At 37.4% G+C, this 23,203-nt stretch overlaps 1 protein-coding gene across 5 annotated transcripts in view; it reads left to right on the top strand.

Moving 5' to 3' along the window:
* The first annotated feature begins 90 nt into the window (after positions 1-90).
* slc4a10a (solute carrier family 4 member 10a) overlaps positions 91-23,203 on the top strand; it is a 49,996-nt gene continuing 26,883 nt past the window's right edge. For 3 of the 5 annotated variants that reach the window (XR_007932556.1, XM_051912108.1, XM_051912107.1), the window contains exons 1-3: positions 91-347; positions 6,139-6,165; positions 21,131-21,212. Coding sequence is in view for 4 of the 5 variants with exons in the window: in XM_051912108.1 (XP_051768068.1) it covers positions 300-347; positions 6,139-6,165; positions 21,131-21,212 (157 nt within the window). In the remaining variant the exon portion in view is untranslated. Of the gene's footprint in view, positions 348-6,138; positions 6,166-9,116; positions 9,474-21,130; positions 21,213-23,203 lie in introns of those variants that run through there. The other 2 variants (XM_051912106.1, XM_051912109.1) reach the window with 2 other exon arrangements.

The raw sequence follows: 23,203 nt of genomic DNA, 5'->3' as shown, positions 1-23,203 counted from the left end.
CTGTAGTAAGCCTGAAGTATCCATTTGTCCCCGGAGTGTTTCATCCATTTACCCATCACGTCCCGGTGGTTTCTGTTAACTCACGTGCTGCCGGTCGCAGCTGCGTCACGCGAGCGCAAATGACACGCTGAAGGAGCGCACGCACGGACGCGCGCGAGTGAAGAAAGACACAACGGTTACTACTCCGCTGCCGAAACCACATCAACATACATGCCATTTTCTCCATCTTCCTGTCAGTATTGTAGAGAAAAAACACCACAGACGAACAAGACGATATAGGCTAAGCCAAAATATCAGGGATGGATGTGAAAGACCAAGGAGCGCAGATGGAGCCGCTTCTTCCTGCGGTAAGAACCTGTTTCATCTTTCATGTGGGATCCTCAATGGAAGAACAATGACATGATGCTGTTGCGTGTTGCGGAAAAGAGGTGTCGGTGGTTCGAGCTGCATTGGGTTGGAGCTCATTATGGGCATCATTTACCCACCACCATTGTGTTTTAATTATTCATCGCACCTTCAATACAGACTCATTTACTAGGAAATGGCTCATGTTACATGGATACGGCGTTTAGGGTGATAAGGTTCACACCGGCTTGCGTGGATTATGCATTTAATTACACACGTTTATTAATGTGTAATGACGTACAGTATGGAATGTATGTGTGTGTGTGTGTGTGTGTGTGTGTGTGTTTAGCATTCTCATGAGTTGCAGCATATACGTCAAATTTCCACTGCGTTACTCTGCCATGGATGTACATATTCATGGTTGGACAGGCCATATGTAAGATTTAAAGTGATAGCTCCAGCTTAGGCTCATTGGAAAAACGTGCCTTTCCCTGCATTTTTGTAAAACTCCAAAAAAACACCTACTGCATACATACAGTTTACTGCAGTTTCTAGCTGAAATGAACACTAGTGGCAATAAAACACCAACATCTTTTGCTCCCTTTCACACATATTATGGTTAAAGGGAAAGATTATCGATTAATAAAGTCTGGTTTAGTTTACAATACACTTTTACCATAGTGCATGAGTTGTAAACTAATACATTTTGACATTTTGTCACCTTGGAATTATAAGAATTATAAGGTTCTATCTGACATTTTTGTCAAAATTGAGTGAGTATACTGTGACAGCTTATTTACATTATGTAATTTTTTTTTAAGTTGTGTACATTTTGGGAATTTTTATTTAGAAAACAAAAAGGTTCTATCTACAAAGTCGAATGGAATGCAACAACTTGGAAGCTCAATATCTCCGAACTGCTCAGAATGCAGACAGAACCTTATAATTCCAAGGTGGCTATTTGTGTCACATAATATGTATGACTTTTCTGACGTTGTAAACTTGCTCTGTAGCTCAGTTTGCAATGCGGAGCTTTCGGGAAACACAAGTCATGATTTGTCAAAGACTTGTAAAAGCAAGCTAAAATTGCATGGTTGCTTAGCGCCACAATTTCCGAACTTGCGTGATACATACAACAACCAATGAAATAAAACTTGTTTGTTTTGGTTACAACTGAACGTGCTTTTAGCGGCACTGGGTGAACATCACACTTTGAAATTGTCACAAAACGTGCAAGAAGCAATGTAATAACATTTTGCACAAATGTTTTTTCCATTGAGCATGGGTTGGACAGTTCACCAAAAAATTTAAATTCTGCCATCGTTTATTGACATCATTCCAAACCTGCGTGACTTTATTTGTGACCCTGGACCACAAAACCAGTCATAAGGGTCAATTTTTTGAAATTGAGATTTATACATCATCTCAAAGCTGAATAAATAAGCTTTCCATTGATGTAAGGTTTGTTAGGGCAATATTAGGGCAATATTTGGGGATTATATTTGGCCGAGATACAACTATTCAAAAATCTGCGGGTGCAAAAAAAAAAAAAAAAATATTGAGAAAATCGCCTTTAAAGTTGTCCAAATGAAGTCCTTAGCAATGTATATCCACTCACAAAAATAATTTTTTGATATATTTACGAAAGGAAATTTACAAAATATCTTCATGGAACATGATCTTTACTTAATATCCTAATGATTTTTGGCATAAAAGAAAAATCGAAAATTTTGACCCATACAATGTATTGTTGGCTATTGCTAATATACCCATGCGACTTATGACTGGTTTTGTTGTCCAGGGTCACATTTCTGGAACATAAAAGAAGTTGTTTTGAAAAATGTCACAGGTAGCTTTCACACTGGCTGTTTAATTTGAAACAGTTCATGTGAAAAGTACATGCGACATGAGGGTCCAGAATTAGTTGACCACTAATCAGAACATTGTGGGTCATGTGGTTTACAGCCTGAACACCTAAATTAATCGCAGCATATTGCTTTTCATGGCTTTTCCAGCCCGTGTTTCATAATCTCTTGGTTAAGTGAACCCAGAACACGCAGCACTCTCTAGCCTCTTACTGTAATTGCTCTTCATCCCTGTAAAAAAAAAAATTGGATCAACCCAAAAAAGCATCAGCCATCTTAACATGGGTCAGAGCCAGGGTCTCTGCTCCTTCCTCTGTGACAGTTTGGTGCTGGAGTTGAGAAGAGTTGGACCACGTCTTATTGATTCTGCCATCCATGCAGTCCTGAGTAAAGACACGCACTCATTTGGCTCCTCAGAATATATTCACAGCTATGTTTGTGGTTTGCATTCCTGTCTAATCCCGTACGTGCACGCTTCAAAGGATTCCAGGCGTTGCTATGGGCAGTGTACACTTACAAAATCCTTAAGTACAGTTTGTGCATATGCAGCATCAAGGCTTTATCAGCCACTTCGACTATATGAACACTCATTTGAACTTTAGCCATGTAATAAACGCATGTGAAAACCAAACTTTCAGTATAGCATAGTGCAAGACAAAAAGCAGATGCTGCCCTCAAGAGAACATTCATAGTGATGAAGAATGTGTTGGAAGTTTCCATTCCATTATTTTTATGGAAACTGCATTTTTTCTTTGATGAACAGAAAGTTCAAAAGAGCAGCATTTATTTGAAATGCAAATCTTTTGTAACATTATAAATGTCTTTATTGTCACTTTTTATCAATTTAATGCATCCTTGCTGAATAAAAGTATTAACTGCCACAGTTAAAGGGTTAGTTCACCCAAAAATGAAAATTCTGTCATTAATTACCCACCCTTATGTCGTTCCACACCCATCTTCGGAACACAAATTAAGATATTTTTCATAAAATCCAATGGCTCAGTGAGGCCTGCATTGCCAGCAAGATAATTAACACTTTCAATGCCTAGAAAGCTACTAAAGACATATTCATGTGACTACAGTGGTTCAACCTTAATGTTATAAAGCGACGAGAATACTTTTTGTGTGCCAAAAAAACAAAATAACGACTTCAGCAATATCTAGTGATGGCCGATTTCAAAACACTGCTTCATGAAGCTCGAAGCTTTACAAATCTTTTGTTTCAAATCAGTGGTTCGGAGCACGTATCAAACTGCCAAAGTCACGCCCCCCAGTGGTGAACCACTGAAATTTTGAAACACTTATCACGTAACAAAACCTCGTTTACTGAAATCATGTGACTTTGGCAGTTTGATAGGCGCTCCGAACCACTGATTCGAAACAAATGATTCGTAAAGCTTCATGAAGCAGTGTTTTGAAATCGCCCATCACTAGATATTGTTGAATAAAGTCATTATTTTGTTTTTTTGGCTCACAAAAAGTATTCTCGTGGCTTCATAATATTAAGGTTGAACCACTGTAGTCACATGAACTGTTTTAAATACGTCTTTAGTAGCTTTCTGGACATTGAAAGTGTTAATTATCTTGCTTTCAATAGCCTCACTCAGCCATCGGATTTTTGAAAAATATCTTAATTTGTGTTCCGAAGATTTATGAAGGTCTTACGGGTGTGGAACGACATGAGGGTGAGTAATTAATGACAGAATTTTCATTTTTGAACTCAACTAAGTTAAAGGATCAATTTTTGCAATTTATATATGGCATAAAGGTTGAAAAACTGAACAAGAAGTAGAAATGGCTTAAAAATGCTGCTCAAATATATAAAATAAAAATATGTTTTTTTGTGATCTTTTGGCTGAGCTGAGGGACAGATTGAACACAACGTCACTGGCAGAGATCCAGCGGTCGGTTGAATTGTTTCTGGTGCGCCGATTGAATCCACTGCGCTGGTACATTTATCTGTAGCTCTCAGTGTGAGCTGAACTGATGCCAGTGATCTGTGTCCCAGAGGGCCTTTTCTGACCATCATAAGTCACTGCCAGCTCAGCTGCAGCTGGTGCCCTGAATGCTGATGTGTGTGTGATAAAACAGGTCAAAGAAGAGTGAAGGAAAATAAATAAATAAATAAATAAATTTCTTTGAACTAAGTGTAAATAGTTGTTAGATGCTATTTATACTTATTGTAAATGCTAGTGGCAGATTCTATTTGCACCTCGGTGTATTGTGGTATATTATAAAACAGTATGCAATAATAGCAACATGTGTGTAACGGTTCAAATTACTCACAATTCGGTTTTTATCACGGTTTTAGGGTCACCGTTTCGGTACGGTTCGGTATATGTTCAGAGAAAAAAGGACAACTGTCAAATAAAAATAAAGAATATAAGAACAAATAATAAAAAAAGCTACAAGCAACAGCTCAAATAAATACAATAAAGCAAAGATACAAATAAAATAAACTGTGCTTTTCGGGTTATTTAGGTATCTGACAGTAGTTTTCAGGTACAGAAGTTGAATAAAGTTATCAAATGTAAAATAACATTGCAATGCATATAATATTCACTGTATAAATTAGATAAAGATTAATAATTATTAAAGTTACAAAAGCTGTTCAGTCAAAAGCAGTGAGTGATTTCCTTGTCTTTTGTTGTTTGATTAACATTAAAAACACAGACAGAAGGAATATTAGGCTGCTGTCACTTTAAGACATGATGCATGGATCCAAAATACTGACACTGATACACATGTGTTGTCTTTCTAGACTGTTAATGTTCACTTAAGACATAACCGACTGTGTTTGCTAGGATACTCGCCAAGACTAGCATGTTGACATGATTGTTGTGTGAATTTGTCCGTTCAAGTGCAAGACTTGAAAGAGAAGCCAATATTTGCCTGCTGTCTCTGGGAAGCCAGAATGCGTATCCATCGACTGAAATATACAATAGCCTAACTCTGTACGTGTTGTTATTTTCAACAAACCATATTATAGATGCGTTGTCAGATTTAAGAAGAATCGCTGTGCAAGTGCGTACCGAACCGTGGGTGGAGAACCTAACCTGTTAAACACTTTATTGCCACTATTAAACACCGTTAGGTACTTTATTTCCACTTTCACAAATTTCCATTTCATTTTTATTTAAAATAAATGCCTCTCTGAGCTGATATGCGATGGGAAAAGAGTCAGTTCAGTAAAAACTCAGGTTAGTTGTAAGCTAACGCCACCCGCCTTACTCTTCACAGCATGATTCCTGTTACCAGTGGGCATTTTTTTTTAATTTTGTGTGGCTCAATCAGACAGTTGTGGGCGGATTTAGTGTAAATAGTCTCTGCCAACAAGGCAGGCTATTTGCACTTGGTGGAAAAACCCACCGATTGTATCATAGAGAGCACCCTTTTGACTGTGTGTCAGGGTCACAAAGTCTCTTAAAATATCAGATAATTTCACCTTTTTTTTTGACAAGGCAAGGTTAGTTCATTAGTAAAATGTCGTGGTGTGACTCCCCAAAAACGTACTAAAAATAATTCATTATATTTGATAAAATATGTTTTATTTAGAAAAATAAATTACATTGTTTATTTAAATTATGATTAAAATGTGTACACTCACATGTATTCAAGGTGTAAGGAAAATACGCTATTACTTTTACTTGATGGTTACACTACATGACAAGTCGAATGTCAATGTTTCTTGAAAATGGTATGGTTTTTCAAAACCACATAAAACCAACATGAATACAAATGTTATATTTCTAAGAACTTGTTTTAAATGAGTTTATGATTTTTTTTTTTGTGTTTTATGCTTATGATTTAAGAAAAACATTGCATGTAGGTTGTAAAAGTCTGAGATCTTTCTGACTGTAATGATGTGTATTGTGTAAACACTCAGTGATGGTGTGAGTGATTTTATTGCCTTTCTGCTCCTTTGCAGGTTCAGAGTCCTGCTAGTGATAACGGGGTGAGTCCTAGTTCTTTATTTCCTATGTTATGCTTTTCACAGCATGCTCAATGCAGCGGACTTTGGAATTAATTACTGGTTTGTTTGCGAGAGTGAGCGAGTGCCTGCTCTTTATTCATCCAAATGATGCGATTCGTTGTGACTGATTGTCAGTCAATTTTTAATGTCTCCATGTGAGAGTGACACCGCTTGACTGGACATTTGTAGACAAGCAGTAAAGCTTGTCACTTACTGTTAATTCAAATCTCCATCCACAAGCTTTTGGTCACCGGTACACTTTAAGAGATATTGAGATGTTTTAGGCACGAATCTTTGTTTAGAGTCTAGAGTAGCTGTGAGTCTAAAGAGAGCGAGGGGACAGCTTGTAGTATTGGTCATGTAGTGAGCTGGAGAAGAGCCAGTGTGAGCAGACGGCGTGACCGGGGGAAACATGCTGATCTGGAGGACATAGAGCTCTGAGACCTGTGGGGAACCTCCGCCTGCTACATGTCTCTATAACCAGAGATTTACAGGACTGCATGCACGATTCATCACTCTAATAACCAAACACACCCTGCTTAAAAGCCCACAGAGCTCGTGGGAATGTCATCATCCAAGAGTTGGTTTGTCAAATGCTGCGTCTGAGAGGTTTTGCTGGAAATGGTGATTCACAAGAAAGTGTAAACTATAGATTATTACATAATGTGTGATGAGTAGAGATGTATCGATAAGGAATTTCTGGGCCAATCACTGATAATTAACAGCTTTTAAGAACTTGAACTGGAGCTGCTATTAAAGTGTTAGTTCACCCATGAAAATTCTGTCATTAATTACTCACCCTCATGTCGTTCCACACCCGTAAGACCTTCGTTCATCTTCAGAACACAAATTAAGATATTTTTGATAAAATCTTATGGCTCAGTGAGGCCTCCATTGCCAGCAAGATAATGAACACTATCAGATGCGCAGAAAGCTACTAAAGACATGTTTAAAACAGTTCATGTGACTACAGTGGTTCAACCTTAATGTTATGACGTGACAAGAATACTTTTTGTGCACAAAAAAACAAAAACAAAATAACGACTTTATTCAACAGTACGTATCAAACTGCCAAACTGTCATGTGATTTCAGTAAACGAGGCTTTGTTACATCATAAGTGTTTTGAAATTTCAATGGTTCACCACTGGGGGGCGTGACTTTGGCAGTTTAATACATGCTCCGAACCACTGATTCGAAACAAAAGATTTATAAAGCTTCAAAGCTTCATGAAGCAGTGTTTTGAAATCGCTCATTACTATGTTGAATAAAGTCGTTATTTTGGGGGTTTTTTTGGGCGCAAAAAAGTATTCTCATCGGTTCATAACATTAAGGTTGAACCACTGTAGTCACATGAACTGTTTTAAATATGTCTTTAGTGGCTTTCTGGGCACTGAAAGTGTAAATTATCTTGCTGTCAATGCAGGCCTCACTGAGCCATCGGATTTTATCAAAAAATTCTTAATTTGTGTTCCGAAGATGAACGAAGGTCTTACGGGTGTGGAACGCCATGAGGGTGAGTAATTAATGACAGAATTTTCATTTTTGTATAGCACCTTTCAAACATAAAATACAGCTCAAGGTGATTCAAAGGTGGGAATATAAAAGCATTTTAGATATACTGTAGATTAATTAAAAACCAATCATATTAAAATATTATATACATTTTTGTATCTGTATCTATTTGTATATATACCACTGGCCACTTTATTAGGTATACCTGTTCAACTGCTCGTTGACGCCAATATCTAATCCAATCACATGGCAGCAACTCAATTTAGACATGGTCAAGACGATCTGCTGAAGTTCAAATTGAGCATAAAAATGGAGAAGAAATGTAATTGAAGTGACTTTGAACATGGCATGATTGTTGGTGTCAGACGGGCTGATTATTTCAGAAAATGCTGATCTACTCGGATTTTCACACACGACTTTCTCTAGGGTTCATAGAGAATGGTCCGAAAAAGAGAAAATGTCCAGCTAGCGGCAGTTCCATGGGCAAAAAAGCCTTATTGATGCCAGAGGTCAGAGGAGAATGGCCAGAGTGGCTCGAGCTAATAGAAAGGCAACAATAACTCAAATAACCACTCATTACAACTGAGATTTGCAACTGAGCATTGTTTAATCGCCACTGCAGTAGGAACTTCCAGCAGGATAACACGCCATGTCACAAAGCTGAAAACATCTCAAACTGGTTTCTTGAATATGACAATGAGTTCACTACACTCAAATGGCCTCCACAGTCACCAGATCTCAATCCAATAGAGCATCTTTGGGATGTGGTGCAACAGGAGATTCACATCATGGATGTGCAGCTGACAAATCTGTGTGATGCTGTCATGTCAATATGGACCAAAATCTCTGAGGAATGTTTCAGTACCTTGTTGAATCTATGCCACAAAGAATTAAGCCAGTTCTGAAGGAAATAGAGGGTCCAACTTGATACCAGTAAGGTGTACCTACCTAATAATAAGTGGCTGGTTAGTGTATATTATTTATTTATTTAAAAATTCATCCGTCTGTCTATCCATCCATCCATCTTCTGCTGATCTTCATCTTCAATCTTTTTTTTAATGGCCAAATTTAAAATTTGAAATTGAATCTTTTCTTTTCATTTAAATTCAGTTCTCAGGGGTACACAACCCTTGTTGTAACATCTGAAAAATTAAAAAATGGTTTTGCCTGTATCATTTAGATATTTGCTTGTTTCGTAGACAAAATCTTAAAGTTGATTCTAATAGGACAAATAAGTCTAATTTTATAAACATCTAGCTTTAATGAGCTCCTAAAAATTAAACAGCAGTCTGTGTGTCTCTGAAAAGGTTAAGAATGAATCACTACATTTCCCATCATGCATTAGACACATAAGGATGTGGATGTTTTAGCTGGAATAATGAGAGGAGGGAGCTCAGAGCCGCACACACCATCCAAAACACTCACACTCAGAGCATGAATCACAGAGCACACGCGCTCATACAGCCCGAGCTCAGATACCAGTCCACTCAGCCAGTGATGTCGGCACTCTAATCTCCGCTCTGATTGGTGGAGGGACGTCTGTCAAACACAGGCTGCACGTCTCGTTCTCAACAGTTGGACAACACAGCCCCGGCGAACAGGGTTACTGCCGTGTCAGAAGGGTTAGTGCGGCGAGAGGTGCGCAGAGGAACCTCAGCTGCTCTTTGGTGCATCCTCTCTGCACATTTCCTCTCCTTGGGATAAGGGACTGTCATCGGGACTCGCTGCAGACAGCATGCAGCACAGATCCTCTGAGAATACTGGCTTTAACTGTCAGGTAGGATGGAGCATCCTGAGAGCCTGCGTATCTCTCCTGTGTCCTTGAGAGTGTTTGCGTGTGTCTGTAGAGACGTGGTTGATTCAGCGTTGAGTTATTGTTATATAACGGTTAAAGATGTGTTTTTCATCCTGGTTGTTTCAGGTGCACCTTCATCTTCTCCTATCCTGTTTCTCTCAACCTTCCTGTTTGTGTTTTCTTGAAGCTATTTTGGTAGCTCTTCTCCTACCCACAGTTTCTCGTTGCTCTTTCTCTCTTTGCGTCCTTTTCATCTTTCTCTGTGTTTTCTGTGAGGGAAAGGAATTATATCTGGTTGTCAGAGGGGGTTTGTTCAGATCTAGCCCCCTGAAACGGAAGGGATGAGCTTTAGAAGGAGCAGATGTGTATGAGCATTTATTCTGAGGGCATATATAGCATATATGGACAGGAAGAGGAGAACCACAAGGTCAGAGAAAGAAAATATTGTATCTGACAGCAGAAAATATTTAGGTCGATGATGGATGAAGCTGTAAATAGACATTTTAATTATGCTGATGAGGCACGGGCCGTTTGTGTGAGCGCCATGCTAGTGCGCTTCGCTTTCTGGAAGGATGCTGATGCTGATCCTTCCATTGCCATGGTAACCAGAGCCATCTGTAGGGATCAGTCCCGCTGCTCTCGACCAATCGAACGGCTCAGATCCCATTCATCCCCCCTCAGCCTCTTCAGCCGTCCCAATAATCCCCTCTCTCACCGCTCACGGTTGTTACTGCATGATCACGCAGTTTTGAGGGCTCACATGCAGGGAAATCTCTTGGACAGACAAAGATTGGGTGAATAACGTGACCTATGGCAGGTGACACACTGTCCTGTTTCGGCTGTTTAAAGGGTCTGGCGTCATGATCTGGCGTTATGCTAAACAGTGATCTTTCATGTAGATGACTGTCAAATGCAGTTTATCATTTAGAAAAGTTCCATAGGGAGAACTGGGTCACAAGGTACCGTGACCCAGAAAACTGCAGAGCTTTGTGTGCTGAAGAAGATTAACAGAAAGTGATAGCATTTCAGTGTGCAAAGGCCTGTTTACGGCAAATCCGGTGTGACTCAGAGACACAAAATTATAAAATGACCAAATTTACCGGAAAAAGATTTGATACCTGAGTGAATAAATGATGTTAGATATTTATATATATATATATATATATATAATTCTCCAAAGCTGCCAAGCTTTCGATTAAATTTCATCAATGAAATCTGACAACAACTGTCTCATAAATTTTGTTTCTAAACGCTCGAATCATGACAAAAAAAACTGTATTTTTCAGGCTGGATCAAGCTAATGTGCATGTGCAGTCCTAAGTGCGCGTTTCTTGTGTCTCATTTCGGAGGCGCGCATCTGACTGTTTCTATAGGAACCGGAGCTTCTAATGACCGCTGCAGTGACGCGATGACTTTACCAATCGGCGATTGGCTCTTATTTAGAAGGCGGGACTTATTCCTCCATATTGCGTATTGCACTTTCTCCCATTCAAAACAATACGAGTGACGCGTCTTGTGTTATTCTTTGGCTATATTACAGATATATGTGTTATATTTTCCAATATTTGTTGAAAATATATTGAAATTGTTTGAAATCAGTATCTTTTATTAGTATTAGTTAAAAACTATTATAGTTTTTATTAATATTGTGAAATTGTGAATTTTATTTTATTTTTATATTTTTTCAGCTTTTATTTTAATTTTATTTTAATTTTTAGTGATTTTGTTGTGTTTGTCATTTTTGAAAATATTTCTAAATAATTTTAATTTATTTTTATTTCAGTTAGAAATTTCAGTACTTTTAGAACTTAAGTTTATCAGTTATTTTCAAAGTTTTCAGGTAGTTTAAGGTTTATTTATATATATTATTTTATTTAAGCTTTATTTCAATTAACAAAAATGTTTTTAGTATTTTAAATAGTATTATTTATAGTTTTAATATTTTAATAGTTTTAATAGTATTATTTAAATACTGTTACAGTTTTTTGAATTTTGTGAAATTGTGAATTATATTTTTCAGTTTTATTTTAATTTTATTTTAATTTTTTTATTCATTTTGTTTTGTAATTTTTAAAAATATTTCTAAATAGTTTAAATGTATTTTTTATTTCAGTTTTAGTATTATTTTAGTTAGAAATATTAGTACTTTTAGAACTTAAATTTATCAGTTATTTTCAAAATTTTCATTTAGTTTAAGGTTTATTTATATAAAATATTTTATTTCCATTAACAAAAATGTTTTTTGTAATAGTTTTAGTTAACAATAACAAGATATTGTTTGTCAATATCATTAATCATTGAAATCTAATAACACTTTAATCGATAAATTTAATTTTAAGCAAATCTCAAAATGAATATCCATTTTTCATACTGTAAATTATAAGGTTGTGATGCCTAAATTCACTTGTATAAAACTATTAATTCTAGTTTTTGGTGTTTTATTTTTAATTTGTTTAGAATTTTTAATTATTGCTTATAACATGAAATTATGGGCCACAAATTTAAAAGCTGTGCTTCTATAATATTACATATTAGTTTATCCAAATAATTTCAATACTTAGCCTAAAAAATCTTAACCAACAGTGGATCATTGCAGTACAATATTATATTAAGATGCATTGTTTTGTTTAAAATCATGTTTTGTGTGCCATAAAATCATTTGTATTGAAGATGGCTTAAACCAGTATTAGAATCGATACACCCCAACTTTCAAGGACATAAAACTGCACTCATCAAGCCATTTCATTGGGTCTTCAACTCTGCATCTGGTTGTGTGTCACCATTCAACTTCCGTTGTGTATATATGCTGTACTTTAGAGAGAACATTGCTTGAAGGACCCTCCAGGCCTTCAGTTGCAGTTCAGCTACAGTTGACTGGGTGTCCCTCCTCAGAGGCGACTCTGTCTGGTCCGATTTTAGGAGTGAGAATCATTAGTCCAGTAGTATCTGATCTTCTTTCATCTTTTGCAGACCTCTCTGGAGTTGTATTGTGATGAATTACAAATCCCAGCACAGCTCTCAGCTTGTTGATTACTCTTCGCATTAAGCGTCCTTGATAACCCTGAGCACAAACCGATCTGGCATCAATCTCTTAAAGCCTTAAAGTCGCACATTACATCTCACTTGCTCTGGATGAAGCTGAAAAGCAACATCCGTCATGCACCATATATAAATGACCTTTTTATCCGCTATTAACCGTTTCCATAAGTCCGCTATGATCTAATGCTGGGTCTGATATCATAAAAAACATGCAACATTTGATGACAGATTATACATTCTCACATCCTCATAATGCCTCTTTGTCTCACCGCAATTTGGTGCTTGCGTTATTAGCGGAAGCAGTTGACTGAGGTCTCCTTAGACGCAGACAGAAGACTTTGAGAATGCCATCATGGCTGAAGAACGTAGATGTTAGTGTAAATTCAGACTGTAATTCTTACCGGATGGCACAAAAGAGCCTTTCAGAGCAGAAACTCTTACTATTCAGCCTAATGTCTAATGAGATCCATTGCTATTCAGGAATGTAGTGTGAATATACATGTACAAGCACTTCTGCAGAGTTAATGGATGCTGTTTATAGAATACACACAGTTCTGGCACTGGAATTTCCTGTAAGATGTCCAATCTGCCGGGACTCTACAAACCACAGGAGTAAATATATAGGAGCTTAATGCATTCACAACAACATTTGTCTTTTATTTCTGTTGATTTGTTTAGTTCAGTATTCAGTAGAGAGGCAAATGTGGGTAGTATATATCTTGGCACCCACATTCAAAGTATCCCGTCTCCATCTTTTTCTGCCTTCTTCCCTCGCTTCTCTTCTGCTTTTAACAGTGGCCTTCTTTGTCATTGTGAAATGGGGCATGAGGGGACAGAGGACAGCAAAAGGGTGACACTGGAATAGATGAAGTGCTGGAGATACTCTCCGGCTGCTGGAGTAAGATAGGCAGCTGTTATCTTCAAGTTCTTGGAGATGCTGGATAGCAAAGAAGCCAGCTTGGATTTTTTGAACCTATATGATATTTTTTTTTAAGGCAGATGTTCATATCTTGAGTGAAGGGTGGCTTTTGGTTGATATATTATATTTATGCAGTAAGTTATACAGTAAGAGATATACAATTTATTTAATTCTGAAAACAGACATTTACATTCTGAAGTTCGGATTTCTGTGGGCAGGGTTATTCTTTCCTAATAATCTTTTCGATATCAAGAAAATTAATCAGTCAATGTTAACAATTACTTTGTTTGATTTTATTTGATTTTTTTAAATATAGTTTTTATTATTTTTTATATTAAATACAAAATAGTGAACATAAACATTTGATTTTATTTTATTTTAATAAAAAGAATCAATTTATTTCATTGCTAGAGAGTTTACGATGGAAATTTCCTTTGGAAATTGGTGGTAAAGGGTTAACAGAAAGCTTATTAAAAAAGTCATAATGAGATTTTTTTTTTTCAAAGGTCAATGGTATATTTGAACATCATTTTGTTCCATCAGACTCCAGATACTGAGCCTTTATTGAGCCTCTTTTATTTCACATGTCTTAAAGGCACAATATGTAAGATTTTTGGATTAAAATATCCAAAACCACTACAACAATGTTTTATATTTTGTTGGCTTATGTACTTACACTATGTTTCCAACAATGTTTAAATCCAGAGAAATCCACAGTTTTAACTAGTGTAGCGGCTCATGTCATTGCGTCGCCTGTCAATTACGTCATATTCGCATTACACTCAATTTCTGGTCTTACTTCCGAAAAAAACCATGAAAACACCAACAACGCTTTATACAGTATATTATTTGTTTTATTAGACAGGTGAGCAACTGTTTGGATACTTTTATCGACAGAAAATGAATCATTGTACAACGTGGTCGAATCTCTTGTTTTCTTGATTTACCGCGAGTACCCAAGTTTGTAACCAAAAAGTAAATTAGACTATTTTGTAAATTTGCTAACACAGCATAATCAGAATGAGCTTTATTTGTAGTAACAGTAATACAGCATTTTCTCCACCATACAATGTATTAAAATGAATTGCATGCCATTTAGCAACGCAAGTCATTCAGCTTTTATTAATATGATATTCTTAATGTCGATCTAGCTTACTGCAAGTGTGCGTCTCATAGCAGCCACCGAGCGAACGCACAGAGTTACATTAACATAACTTTCAACACATTCAAATGTGTTTTTAGTACGATTGTTTTTAACAAGTAAAACAGTGTTGCATTAAATATCAAATAAAAATTAAACATCAAATAAAGTGACCTGAGTAGTAATTCGGCACTTGCGGCTGTTTCATTAGGATGAAATAAAATAGTGTTCCGGAAATGTTGGGACGTTTTTTAAATTTGAATAAAATGAAAACTAAAAGACTTTCAAATCACATGAGCCAATATTTTATTCACAATAGAACATAGATAACATAACAAATGTTTAAAGAGAGAAATTTTACACTTTTATCCACTAAATGAGCTCATTTCAAATTTGATGCCTGCTACAGGTCTCAAAAAAGTTGGCACAGGGGCAACAAAAAAAAATTCTTGAAAAAGCAAGAAATTTTGAAAAGATTCAGCTGGGAGAACATCTAGCAACTAATTAAGTTAATATCAGGTCTGTAACATGATTAGCTATAAAAGGGATGTCTTAGAGAGGCAGAGTCTCTCAGAAGTAAAGATGGGCAGAGGCTCTCCAATCTGTGAAAGAGTGTGTAAAAAGATTGTGGAATACTTTAAAAACAATGTTCCTCAACGTCAAATTGCAAAGGCTTTGCAAATCTCATCATCTACAGTGCACTGCATCACTCATTGGCATGATCCACTGACATTACTAAATTGGCCCAGGAATACTTCCAGAAACCACAGTCGGTAAACACAATCCGCTGTGCCATCTGCAGATGCCAACTAAAGCTTGCAAAAAAGAAGCCATATGTGAACATGGTCCAGAAGCGCTGTCATGTCCTGTGAACCAAGGCTCATTTAAAATGGACTGTTTCAAAGTGGAAAAGTGTTCTGTGGTCCAAATTTGACATTCTTGTTGGAAATCACTGACGCCGTGTCCTCCAGGCTAAAGAAGAGGGAGACCTTCCAGAGTGTTATCAGCGTTCAATTCAAAAGTCAGGATCTCTGATGGTATGAGGGTGCATAAGTGCATACGGTATGGGCAGCTTGAATGTTTTGGAAGGCACAATGAATGCTGAAAGGTATAAAGGTTTTAGAGCAACATATGCTCCCCTCCAGATGACGTTTTTTTCAGGGAAGCAGCAGGTCAATGCAAAACCACATACTGCAGCTATTACGACAGCATGGCTTCATTGTAGAAGAGTCCGGGTGCTGAATTGGCCTGCCTGCAGTCCAGATCTTTCACCTATAGAGAAAAATACGTCAAAGACAACCACAAACGCTTCAGCAGCTGGAAACCTATATCAGGCAAGAATGGGACCAATTTTGAGACCTGTAGCAGGCATCAAATTTGAAATGAGCTCATTTTGTGCATACAATTGTAAAATTTCTCAGTTTAAACATTTGTTATGTTATCTATGTTCGATTGTGAATAAAATATTGGCTCATGTGATTTGAAAGTCTTTTCAAATTTAAAAAATGTCCCAACATTTCCGGAATGTACCATAATAGAGTCAGGTGATCCTAGGACAGGGGTTGAAAATGAATAGTGATCTGTGTTGTCAGTCTAAATGTTTAGATTGTATGGACAAGTTTTTTTTTTTTATTACTCAGAATAACATGGATTGATGAGTTGTGCACAAACTAAAAATATGGTCAGTTTTTATTAAATGTTAATTTCATGTTGGCTTAAGCAACATTCATGTCTTTAAGCCTGTGGAAATGCTATGTGTCTGTTTCTGGAAGACAGGGAGTAGAATCTGTTTTTAAGTATAAAATGAGGTCAGGATGGATTTTCTTTTTTTTTTTTTTTTTTTTTTAAATATTTAATGAAAAAACTGCAGTGGGATTCATAGCTGTTATCGTGAATCCTTTTAACTTCCCATTGAACTGCACTTTACTATCTCACACAGTTACATTCTGTATTTTCAAAATCATTATTCTGATTCCTTTGTGATTTTGCTATGGCTGTTAATTTAACATGTTGATTTAATTATAAAAACATTATACAAAATACAAAACCGAATCATGCTCTCTTAACTGTACATGAAATATTGAAATGTGCGATTAATTGCAATCAGTTTAATTAATCTATCTTCATATTATATAATTAATTTGACTAAAATCTAAATCGATTGACAGCCCTAGTTTTTATGTAAAAATAATAAAAAAGCTCTAAATTGCTCTGCTCTACTTGAAACCGGCATATGAGAGTGACCCCAATCCCTCCCCCACCCCCGTGTATGTAAATGTGTGTCCACATGTGCGAATCTGCTTCATCATTATTCAACCCAAGCAGCCGCGGTCATGTGACTCTGTACGCAGCATGCTGCTGAGGCTGAGAGGGAGAAGGACATAAAATGGAATACAAAGAGAGGAAAAAGAAGTGTGAAAGATTAGGGATAACAGAGCGATCGATAGCAAGTGAGGAAGGACAGGGCGAGGGGGATCTCAGATATAATGTCACACCTCAGCTGCACAGGAAGATGATTATTAATATAAAGAGAATCAGGCCTGCGGGACATACTGTTAGCTTTCATTAGTGAGGTCTGAACACACAAGGGGGTGCGAGCATGTGTGTGAGTGTGCACTTGTGTGTGTGTCTTTTCATATGTTTGCACAGGTGTTATCTCGATGAAACAGTGTCAACATTTTTTTTCCCTCCATGTCTAATAGAGTAACCCCTCATTATGTGCCATACTAATGACGTGTTCGACACACGTGTTAATGAGTTATCTGAATATGTGTGCGCACATGTGTCCTTCATCTCTCCTCCAAGAACAAGATGGAGAGATTAGGGCTCATTTTGATGACATCACGGGCAGACTGAATGGAGCTTCCCATGAGTCTGCTGGGCTGAGTTGCCATGGTAATATATATAGTTCACCCTGGATTCCCATTTATGGTTTCTTGGCAGGCATGAATGCTCCGCCACCACCTCAGACCACACGCACGCACGCATCACAGCTCAAGAAAATGACTCACCATGGCAATGATGCTCTGAGATGGTTTCTTTTATTAGACAAGCATCACTATTACTGACACTGTGCTTTAACACTAGTGCATTTGGTGCATAGTAACAGCATAGCAACTCACTAAAACCCACTAAGGAAACCTAAGCAACTTTATAGCAATGCACTGGCAACCACTCATAACATCCTAGCAACTGCATAGCAACATATTAAATAACCTACTCAGAAACAAAGTATACTTCACTTTTTACGTGTACGCGAGGGTCAGCGTAAGTGTGCGTGACGCGAATTCTGTCATCAGAAGAGTATGCGCGTACCGTACTTGGACCGCCTGATTTTTGCAACTTTGTATGCGCAAGCTCGCACACGCGCATTTAATTTTTTTTGCAGTAATTAGCCCTGGGGGCGTCGATTCACAAGGTAGTTGAAGAAAACCTTCATAAACAGAACAGACCGGAAAGCATGCAAGCTATAGCAACAATGGAGGCCTATATTGATGACAGATTGTGCAAAGAGGTTAGAAAGTACCCTCATTTGTACAACTCTAGCATGAAAGAATACAAATATATTTACATGGGTTGTAACTCATGGCGAGAGATTGCTCAAAACTGCGCATGCGTCGAATGCCTGTGTATGCGTTTGAGTCAAGTGAAGTATATTTTGCAAGGCTGTGCGTTCGACTGCGCGTGCGCTGGCGTACACGTAAAAAACGAAGTATACCCAGGACTTTACTTGGACCCTGGGTCATACTAAACCCCAGGTAAACGGAATCCTGGCTTCACATTTAACAATTAATCCTGGGTATTTATAAACTGATGTTTCACACTGTTTACACTGTTTCATCATACATTCCTAAACCTTGGGTCAGAGTCCTGCACGCGGGCAGGTACCACGCCAAATTTTATGTAATGTGTGGAATAATATTTACTTGTCGGGTGTGGTGCGGGTGTGGGTCGGACGCGCGGTAGGCACGGATAGACTGCGGGTCCAATAGCCAAGACTATTCCAACTTAATTCGGTGCATTTGACAGCTGCTTTCGAGTCGGGTGCAGGCTAAAATTAGTGTTTCTGTCGGATGTTGGGTGTGCTGTTAATAACTGCGGGTGCGGGGCGGGTGCGGGTTTATCAAACAGGACCCGTGCAGGTCTCTGCCTTGGGTTAACGTCCTTATTTGCGTATTTGCGGTGTCGGTGTCACTGATGGACAAATGCTGCACACAATATGTTTACATAAAGGCTCTAGCATTGTGCATCCTCATGTTATATATTGCTGACTGTACTTTCAAGTTTATCCAGAATGCACTTTTCGGACTGTAAAAGTAAGAATACTCTCTTCTTCACTCCAATTGTCGAGTTATCTGTCACCATTTGAGTTTTTTTTTCCTCTCAAACTCTGAAACTACTGTTCAATTGCTGTCCAAAGCATGTGAATATGAGGCATGTATCTTTTTTTTCAGAGAATGTAATAATCTAGTTGGACTTAATCAGTACTACCTTTACGTAATTAAGAAATTAGGAGTGTTAAGAGTTTGACAGACATGTCAGATGGCCCGTTATAGAGTGCAACATTCAGGTTCTGGAAGTAAAAACTCCATTCAGGGAAATTGATTTTGAATAATATCTTTTAAAACTATAAAGACAGGCCTACTGTGAGCTATGAGGTTGTTAATCCATAATATTTGCTTCTGTTGAAGCCCCATTATTTAATCTTATATTTAAAATAATTGTATTTAACAGCAGAATTCCTAGTGAAAAACTACATTACCCATGATTCTGTACAGAAAATTACACCAATCAGTGAAAATCTACATGCTCCAAAATTGCTCTTTAGCTCCGCCCACTCCCATGAAGCACTCAAAATGACATAATCGAGTCAATCTCTCTAAGCTCTCAAAATCATTTGTATATAATATTTGTATACATTTTATATTTCTCCATCTTTTTTCATTAGATTATGCTGATTATGTGCTTCATGAGATTGTAGTTCTTTCCCTTATTAAAACCGTAAAGTTCACAGTCTTGTACCTTTGTCATCTTGTCTAATTTTCAAGTACTTTTTTTGCTTCAAATTAAAGTTTGTAATGCCATGATTCACCTTGTAGCTGATTGACTTGGTTCATGGCTTATAACTCTTTAACAAAGACTTTTTAAAAAATCTTTTTAAAAAAGAATGGAAAAAATACTTCTGGAACCAGCCCCACTGAATAAGGGGTCAGGAACTGTTGAACTCTATAGGGTTAATATGGATTCCTCGTTTCCACATATATCCACTGTTATGGTTGATCCAACCAAACCTGCAGCATATGCTGATCTCTCCCATGATCCCCCTGGCTTTCTCACATGGACACTCATATGTATGTTGGGATGTTCTAGCACACAATTATAATCTTTTCCCATGTGGACCATGTCTCATCCGGCCTCTCCTTGTCTTTTGCACTGTGAACAATGTTTCTCTTAATATGGCCCTTAATGTTGTCCATCCATAATGCTGCCGTTCTTTCTGTGCTCTTGTACAAGCGGATCATCTTGCAGTTATCTATCCTTTTAAAATGAATTGTAGCCAGATGTTACTAAAGACATGCAACTGATTATGTACAAATGGTTGTTTACCCTGCTAAAGAGTATGAATGAATACTCCGCTATGGGTGATCTGGATTCTGAGCCATAGGCTAGTGAAACTTTGGCTTTAAAGGGGACTAAAACAATGTCATTTATGTTCTGGGGACAACTAGCGGCAGGCCACATTAGTCGTCATGGAAACTGTCCGCTAAGGTTAGGCTCAGGCAGACGGCTGCTTATTTTGGGATGTCATCCATTGTTGGTGCGAGAGGGAGGTGAATGTAATTTCACCAAGTACAATATGTTCCTGGATCAACATCATTCCAATCAACCAATCAGATTTGAGGGACAAGTTTACAGTTTATGTCAAGTTTAGGCTTAAAACCAGGGTTAGGTGTTTTTACATCAGCGTTATTCACCTCTTATTCCCTATGATTTTAGGGATAACATATGGGTAGGGATATGGTTAGGACACAATTTTCAGGACTATGTTTTCCTTGGCAAAATCATGGTGACCGTGAGAGGGAATCTGTCTGCTATGGCCTCATTGTGGCATTTATTAGGGTTAAATCATGAAACGTGTCAATCATTAAATGTACATTGAGACTTGAATGGACAGGTGTCATGTGACGTCAGTAAACCAAAGACAATCAGGTGAAAGGAATCTGAATGGTCCATTTATACAATGAGCTTGCGGTGTTCTTTAAACCAGCATTCTTTTTACTCATGACTCAGAGAGTCCAAACTCCCACCTATGTGCAATGACTAACAAATGATTCTGATAATAATAATAACAACCTAAATAGTATGTATACCTGTACATTCCTGTTCAAAAGTTTGGGGCCATTAAGAAATTAATTATTTTGTTCAGTACAAGATGTTTCAAATGGATTGTAGGATGAGTTATCTGTCAGTGATCATCCATAAGAGAACATGATTGTGTATGTGTGACTGTGTGTTTAATCACTGTGCTTTGTTTTGCAGAGAAACGATGAGGAAGCTGTGCTGGACAGGGGTGGAACTCGGTCCATGCTCAACACAAATTTTGAGAAAGAGGAGCTGGAAGGTAATTGAAGCTTTAACTCACACACTGAACCTGGGAGTCAAACACACTGCCTGATGAATTATTATTAAAAAATAAAGTTAAAATATAGCTGCAAGCAGTGATGACGGGCCCAATCCCCGGCTCCACTGCCACCCTGGTGGCTTTAGGACAACTATGCACGGCAGACAATATGCATTTAAAGCGGATAAATGTAAAAGAACTATGTCAAAGCCATTTGAATATGCCATATTTTAATTATATGATGCACTTTGGAGCAGTAGGTCAGTTTCAAAAATTCAGAGCTTGATTCCAAAAATCCACATTCAAACAAAAATATATGACTTCCTCTTGGACGGAGTTAAAGACTGTAAAATCAAAAGTTGTCCAGCTCGATGAGAACAGTATATGTAGCGAGTTTGGTGCCTACTGAGCCGCTCCTACACACCCATTTCTAAGGCTTTGCTCATGTCTACTGGCTGACAACTCTGATGTGTGTGTCGAGTTTCATGCAATTTGAAGCATGCTAAGAGTCTCAAAAACACCCTTTAAGAAATATTAATGTTTGACACGTTGGCATGACAACAGTGTTCAAGATATCAAGAATCCTTTCACAGGTCTACATCTGCGGTGTCTTGTCATTATTCTGACGAAGTATGAAGCAAATTGGGTGAAAATAAGAAGGCGATTTCAAAGCATTTTGAAAGTGACACACTTCCTGCTGCCAGTTGGTGACACTTTGACTTTGACTCACAATAGTCACATCCATGTGATCAGTCTCTTACAGTGAAAACACAGCTGAAGTTTAATCAAAATCAGTCAATTTATGCAGAAGTTATAACACCTGTTTCCCTTTTTTCACCATAAATTCGTTGCCTCGCCATAGCCAAACCATTCGAGACATTAAAAATCTGCTCAAAATTTAGCACGCTCAATGTCTTGACTTCATGCTGACCGAGTTTGGTGGCGATCGGTTGAGGAGTATATCAAATTCCAGAGCATGCGTTTAAAATTATAGCTGACCATAATAGCCGACTTCCTGTTAGGAAAATAATTGTAATCAGACTATAGTTACTTTTTTATTGATTACATGATTACATGATGTTATTCTCACAATGGAAGTAAATTATTCATAATTAATTGATTCTTCCTACATTTTTTTAATCTTTTAATTTTTACTTTTTAAAAAAGCCTATGTACATTTAGAAGGTTTAGTTATATACGTTTAGAAGGTCTTCCAGGATTGTGAAATCGCACACACAGACCAGACAGTAGTCATGAGCCTATCACTGAAAACTGAAAGCCACACAGCATTTGATCACTGGATTTACAGAAATCATTTTACTTTTAAGAAGTGTTTTCTTAACATTGCATATCTAATCAGGCATTTAGCAGGCATTAAACTCATAGACTCCAACATACAAGCTTAAAAATCCATTGTAAAATGGTGCCCTAATTTTTAGAAAACAGAGAAGTAGAGAGGAAATGAATCCAGTGTTTGACATTAGCTGTTCTTAGTCCTGAGGAAATATTCCATTTAGAGAAACATTTCATTCCAGCTCCTTCACACACACACACACACACACACAGACACACACAGACACACGTGTCCGTGCCTGAAAATCCTCTATGTTTCATCCTTATCCTTACTTAACTCTTGTGAAGACCCCGTAATTTCAGAGGGAATGCGTGTACATAGTGTATGTGTTTTTTAAAATTTATGTTTAATCATTATTTTACCAACTAATTTGTTTCTTTTTAAATGTCAGTTTCGGCCATTTCTTTTAGTCAATTAATTATTCTTCTCATATTCTTTTAAGATGTTCCTCTGACCTAATCAAAAGAAATTAGACCGTTTTTACTGAAGGTTTAACCATCTATTTTTACCATAAATGATGCATGCACATTTCATAAATGAGACTGGTATCCATGCTAGTAACATTGTTTCAGTTTGGAGTCAGTTTTACCCAGCAAAAAAAAAAAAGTCTGTTGTGAGATATGGTTTAAAACTAGAA

The sequence above is a fragment of the Ctenopharyngodon idella genome, chromosome 11, assembly GCF_019924925.1.
Source record: "Ctenopharyngodon idella isolate HZGC_01 chromosome 11, HZGC01, whole genome shotgun sequence".
Lineage (NCBI taxonomy): Eukaryota > Metazoa > Chordata > Actinopteri > Cypriniformes > Xenocyprididae > Ctenopharyngodon > Ctenopharyngodon idella.
This window is presented reverse-complemented; position numbering and strand designations above follow the sequence as displayed.